The 6891-nt window shown below is 41.4% G+C and overlaps 1 protein-coding gene across 1 annotated transcript; it reads left to right on the forward strand.

The window, feature by feature from the left end:
* Positions 1-386: 386 nt before the first annotated feature.
* Positions 387-5746, forward strand: LOC124097611 (apolipoprotein R). Its single transcript, XM_046452100.2, has 4 exons — positions 387-585; positions 3603-3773; positions 4743-4918; positions 5434-5746. The coding sequence occupies exons 1-4, from the start codon at positions 501-503 to the stop codon at positions 5605-5607; spliced, it is 606 nt and encodes a 201-aa protein (XP_046308056.1). The 5' UTR covers positions 387-500; the 3' UTR covers positions 5608-5746.
* Positions 5747-6891: the final 1145 nt, after the last annotated feature.

Genomic DNA, 6891 nt, shown 5'->3' on the forward strand with positions numbered 1-6891 from the left:
TATGAACCTTTTCCTATCCCATTTTCCTACTGGGAATTCACACACAACTGAAGAGCTGACACCTCTAGGAAATGGTGCAGAACTGTCTCCCTCAGCATCTCAGCCTCCTCTCTGTGGAACCTGCCTCACACACCCTGCCTTGACTACCTGGAGAGAAATGAGGTACATGTAGAAATAACAACTCAATGAGTGCTCATATTGCCAGGGGAGAAAATCTTGGGGGTGTGAGTATAAATTGCCACATAATCCCAGAGAGCCCTCATGTCGGATTCACATTATTCTCCCTCAGGTTTATTGGATGGCTTGGATCGGGTTCCGTCTTGTACCTGGTCTTCTCAATTCTGCCCCTCCTCTTCCGTGACTCACTATTGTGACCTTGCCAGGACTTAGTTCCTTGACTCAGGCGCCAATGTGCTAGTGGTTTACAGCTTCAACTTTAGCCTGATTCAGGGCATCTGAGAACGCTGAGCCCCGGTGCTCTGTCTCTGAGTTTCTGTATAATGCCCTCTAAATTCCAGAGAATTTTTTCAGCACTATGGCTCCTTGGGGTCCTGTCTCTATTGTGGTGCCCACCTGTCCTGTGTGGTGAGTACAGAACAATGAGAAAGAGCAGATAGTTTAAATCAACATCTAGAGAATTCTGATTAAGAATTAACCCAATGGCTCTAAATCAGTACAATTTTGGATAAATACAATGAATACATTATCAAGAAATGCATTTAAATAGTTTTATTCCTTTCAATATTGGCTATAATTACTTGAAAAGCTTACAAATCCTTGAGGAAATGATCTAGCAGAAAAAAATTAATTTTTATGTAAATGTATGATATTTAAGTGAATACTCATACATATAGAAGTTAATTTTTCTGTAGGCTCTACTTCTTTTACATTAAGAATTGTGCAGAACATATTCATCATTGAGAAAGTAAAATTTTAAGTTATTATGAAAAATGAGTTCATTTGCTAGAGTAAAATTACAAGGCATTGCATAAACTGATTATATTGTTTAAGTGTGGGGTATTGAGTTATAATTTAGAGAAGAATTGTCCCTAACTGATAAATACTGAAAGGGTTTATGAGGACCTACAGGTCCCACTAGGATAGAACTGGTTATAAATACATGTAATTGTTTTCATTTATAAACAGAAGTATGATAAGAAAAAGTAGTATTTCTTATTTTTCTGATATTTCTTTTTAAGAGAAAAATTACTAAGCATATTAAAAATATTTACATACATACCCCTAATGCTATCTATCACAGCATTTAAAGTAGATCATTTTATATTGGATTTCAAACTCACCCAACAGAGAAGAAAACATTGCATCAATAGCTGTGTTGGTTCCTATGGAGACTACCATTCATATTCAAGTAATAGAGGGTATTTTCCAATTCTGATGATGCAAAAATTAAATGCCAAGCCTTTGGAGTCTCTTTGTGTCTCGTTGTCATAGAGACAATTTGTCAGGATTTCTAGGGCCCCAGGATGATTCTATGTTGTCCAGACTTTGAACTTTTCTAATATCACAGAGTGACTTCAGAGCTATTTTCCTAAGGGTGGCATAAGAGTATTTTAGTTTGAAAGATTTTTACAACCAAATAAATTTTGTTTTAAGGGAAAATTGAGGTTAGGTAAAATAATTCCTTTACCCTGGATGATTCTGCTGTCTTGGGAATTCAGACGGCTGAATCTGCTATTCTTCCAAAGCCCTTATCCAGTCTAACCCTCATGGTCTTCTCTGAGCAACAACCCCATTGACCTTCCAGCACTCCTCTTCCTTTCTAAGCCAGGGAAGGCAGAATATCCAACAGGTCACAGAGTGGCGTGATTGCTTCAGGTTTCTCTGCATTTATCCTTCACCCTTCCACTCCCTCAATGTGCCACCTTATCCTGGTCCACAGCCCTTAACCCGAACCAGTGTAAGTTATCCCCAAATCAGTGTCCATCTGGTTTCTGAGCTTGCTTCCTTTTCTTGCACCAATACCAACTTTCTATGGCCTCTAAGCCTTTGCTCAGGCTACTACCTTGGCATGAATGCCTGCTATATCTCACCCATTTAAGCAATTTTATCTAAACCTCAGAATATACTTCCAGACTCCTCTAGGAAATGTTATCTTATCCTTTTCTCCCTTTGTGCATTATTTCTCTCTCTCTCCTTCCTTCCTTCCTTCCTTCCTTCCTTCCTTCCTTCCTTCCTTCCTTCCTTCCTTCCTTCCACTTTTCTTGCTAGCCACCCTTGTCTTTGGTCAGGATTGTAAACTGACCTGTATTGTGGTTTTTACTATTCATGTGGTCATTACTTATTTTCTTACATTATGGCAAGCGTATGAGTTGTTGACTGCTGAACAGACTTATATGGATGAATTACAGAATGTTTTTTGTATTAATTCAGAAAAAAAAGGCTTTTCCTGTTGGATGTGTTTCATTTGATGTTTAGGAAATTCCATTTGTAAACCTGAGACTGGTACATAGGTGAGCACTTATTTTGGACCTTCAATGTCAAGAACAAAGATATACAGAGACTGGACACATATTCCCTGTTCTCCCTGTAGTTGGATATGAGATGTAATAAGTAGTTGGATACAATATGTAATCTCTTTCTAATAACTGCTGTAGAAGCTCAGAGAAATAAATGATGACTGTTTACTGGAGAAGTTAGAGAACCCTTCATAGAACAAATGGGCCTTGAGGGGCAGATAAAGAAAGAACGGCATCTAGGTAGGAGAGAAGATACGAGCACAGGTAGAGATTTGGGAATTTGATGACATACTTGGGACCAACGGCTAGATGAATCAATTAACCTAGGAAAAAGACACCTATAAAAATAGTGATCTTTAAGGTTGAAGTATCTATGAGAAAGTCCAGAAAATCTTTTTCTAAATATTAATGTGCTGGAAAATGTTTTTAAATTTTTGTTTCTACTAAATTTATACTTCTGAAATAATCATTACTTGGTGTCAACTCTAAGAGGGAATCTTGCAAAGTAATTCACCGGACATTCCTACTCCTGTGTTTTCTTAGCTTTCTTCATGCAGTGTTTGTGGCTCCTGACAGTGGTCCCTTTCAGAGAGGTGCTCTGCACCTTGTCTTCTTTATTATTCCAATGTTCAGGTTGCCATTTTTATTCCTCTTATGAGCTGTCCTTTAAAAGCCAGTATCTTCTTGGTGGAGGTGCATGGTCAGCTTTGATTGGGCAACCAGGTCTCAGGCATTGTGGATTGATTTAACGTCTTTACAGTTTCTCATGGATGAGCACCTTTACCTTTTCCTGAAACTGATTAACCATGCCCCTGGTAGGATATGACTTAGGGCTGAATCCAGCCTTCATGCTAAAAATGGTTCCTAAACAAAGTGAAGTTGAGTAAATACATCAACCAACTGAACAAAAGGGAGCCTTAGGGGTCATAGCTCTAACCTTGCTGGTTCCTCAGCCCGAGGCTTACAGGAGGGCAGCGCAAGTGTACTGGTTTGGCCAAGTGATCTTATAGGTGGGGAAGTTGGAAGGACAAAGTGAAGCCTTCTAGGAATTACACAAACCCTGGGATGTGCTGTTTTGCACATTCTAGAAATTCACACTCTCTCACTTTCATGTCTCATCATCAGGTTGCAATTTTCCACCTAGCATTGCCCACGGACGTCACAAACGAGTTATTTCATACAATTTCTTCAAATATGAGATTGCATATGAATGTGATAAAGGATATCGACTGGTTGGACCAGCAAAACTCTCCTGCAGTTCTTCTCAGTGGTCACCTGAAGCCCCTCAGTGTAAAGGTAACTCAGCTGTCTCCTCAGCCCATGACAGATGCTGGTGGAGCTGTCGTGAGACAATCAAGATGAAAGTCCTTCCTATGAAAGGCAGCTATGAAAACATTTGATTTGATTTGATTTATTTAAAATAATATATGCATACGGTACACCATGCACAAAGCACAAAGAACCTACACAAATATGCCTCCCCTCCACTTTTTTCTCCAAGTCACAAAGTTGAGCCTCCAGATGGCTCTTGCTCTTGGTTTCTCTTATATATTTCCTGATTTCAGAAGCATCACTTTTTATGCGAGTGTACCTGTGGTCCTGAGAAGAATCTTCAAGGAAACTTGTTCAAACATGATTGTAGGCTCTCCTGGAATAATTCCAAATTTCATAAAGCGATAGATATTTCCATCAGAGTTATATACAGGATACCACCTGCTATGATGCAGGTGTGTATGTGAGAGAGGGACTTCTGGTTCACAGCTTATTGGGGGTCAGAAGGAGTCACGATGAAGTCTGACTTTTGCAGGCATCACTTATTGGCCAGCATTGTCTCCATTGCACATGGAATAAGAAGCAAGAGGGGAAATTTGAAACATAGGCTGTGAGGGAGAGCTACTTTGATAGTTAAGAACCTGGGGTCAAATACATTTATTTACCTTCCATCCCTTTATTAAAAATCTCTATGACCTAGGGCAAGTTTCTTACCCTCTCTGTATCTCAACTTTATCCTAGATAAAAATGGAAATATAACAATACTCATTTCATAGGGTTATTGTGAGACCTAAATGAGACAGTCACATAAGGTACTTAACGTGAATCTGATAGGTAGCTATGCTTAATAACAATAATATCATTGTTACAAAAATGGAAAAAAAGAACAATTAGCACCTAAACAAAGTTCATTCTTATTATTGTCTACCATTGTTATTATTATATCTTTTTTCTTAGATTTACAGATTGCCTAAAAATGTGTTTCCATTATAGCTCTCTGTTTGAAACCAGAGATTGAAAATGGGAAGCTGTCTGTGGATAAGAATCAGTTTCTTGAAATGGAAAGTGTCACCATCCAGTGTGACTCTGGCTTTCGAGTGGTGGGTAGCCAAAGGATCACCTGCTCACAAAACAGAACCTGGCACCCAGAGGTGCCTGAGTGTGAGTGGGTAAGTGGCACAATTCAAGGAAATTCTGTGCTGTCAAACTATAGAAATGGTGGTTCCCGCCAAGCTCTCTCCCAGCCAGTAATGCTAATATCTGGCTTTTCAGGATTCCTTTCTGAGTCATTCAAAAAGTTCTTTGTTTTTTCCTTGAAGCACATTTAGGAATGGTAAGTTTTCCAGTCCTTGAGAGTGGGAAACACTAAACCCCATAGAGAGCAGGGCTCATGGACCCAAGAGTACTGACTCCATTCCTATGGACTTTCTAGAGACCACACAATATACTATTGTTCTCCCTCTGCATGATCAGCAGAAATAGCTTCTGCCCCTTTTGTCTGGGCAGCAATCTCAGAATGTACCTGTGTTTTCTGGGAAGACTTTGGTGGGCCCCAACACGATTTCTGGTTTTCCCTGCTCTACCACCAGTCTGGGATTGGTCTTGGTTCTGACCATCAGGATGTACCTCCTCATGGTTTGGTGAGATGATTCTTTACCACGGCCACCATCTCTGTCTCTTTCAGGAGGTCCCTGAAGGCTGCGAGCAAGTACTTTCTGGCAGAAAACTTATGCAGCGTCTCCCGAGCCCAGAGGATGTGAAAGTGGCCCTGGAAATGTATAAGCTGTCTCTGGAGACGGAACTACTGGAATTACAGAGATACAAAGCAAGACAATCTATTCTGGAGACACCGCTGTAATTTTCCCAAAATAAATAGGAAAAAAAAAGATGGCTGACTGGCTTGCTGCCTGTCAATTCAATGTGAATCACTTCAGTTTAGCAATCCTACTATGTCTTTGACACCAATATTCAAGAAATTAAATATTCATATATCAGAACTACTTTATCTTTGTGGTCATTTAAGATCCCAACAAATAATTATCCCAAACAATCCCATTACATAGCTTAATGTTTTTATTTACTGTGTAGACCTACGAAGTATGTAATTGGGGTCACACCTAGGTGACCCTGGACTCCACAGTTCCTCATGTGCTCATCACTCAGGCCTCCAGAACACAGATTGAATGTCAACGCACCCTAACCCCTGTCCACTCCTCCCCGCTTTAGAGAGTCATACCCTCCTTGAACTCACACCATCTCTTTCACTCCCATCACATCTCAACTTCCATAATGCGGATTTGCATCTGGGTCTGACTTCCTTCTTCCCACCCCAGGGAGGGAACTCCAAAGGACAGATAGGTGTGAAGCCCACAGGTCAGCTACCTCCTGTTCCCAAATCCTCCATCCTAATTGGTCACCACTTGACTTAATATTAAAATGTATTCTTGAGCAACCTTTGCACACATGAGGAGAAACCCCAACCTGGTGCCAACCTCCTTCATGTCTCTGGGTACCCTGGAGACTTGTATTTCTTTCAGGCATCACTCCCTCGGCCTCTTGCTGCCTCTGAATTCTCTTTTGCCTTCCTGTGCCAGTACCTCCTGCTGCTTCTTCTCTCCTTTATGCAGAAATCTGGAGATCATTAGCCTCTTTGACTTAATTTCCCCAAGCATAATAAAAGGGGGCCATGGTTTCGCAGGCTTCACTGAACTTCAGATGTGACCTTGGGCTTGAAGGGCTAGAGAATCCCACCCACCATGGAAGGTATCAACCCCTGATCTTAAGAGCCACTACCTACGAGGCTGCAGGAATGCCTTTGATGTTCATCTTTGGGTTTTCCTGAGACAAGGATGGATGGGCCACTAGTTTCTTTGGAAAGTGGCTCTAGAAAGTACCTGAGTGACTGGATAGCAGGGAAAGGCGGAGAGCTAACAAGAAACCACTATGGAGGGGGCTGCTGCTGTTGCTAACAGAGGCTCGCTCATGCTGTCAGCCCTCAGGGAGTGTGTGCATCCATCGCAAGTTGCCCTCCTGACCTTGAGGACCTGGGTGTTTCCCCCCATGACTGGAGAAGAGCTGCTCCAGCAGCCCTGACCCACAGGCACAAGGGACTCACACTGTGCACCAGCAGAGCAGGCTCTGG

This window comes from Marmota monax, unplaced genomic scaffold, assembly GCF_021218885.2.
Source record: "Marmota monax isolate L192 unplaced genomic scaffold, Marmota_monax_Labrador192_F-V1.1 WCK01_AAM20220418_F8-fsc00105, whole genome shotgun sequence".
NCBI classification, from domain to species: Eukaryota; Metazoa; Chordata; class Mammalia; order Rodentia; family Sciuridae; genus Marmota; species Marmota monax.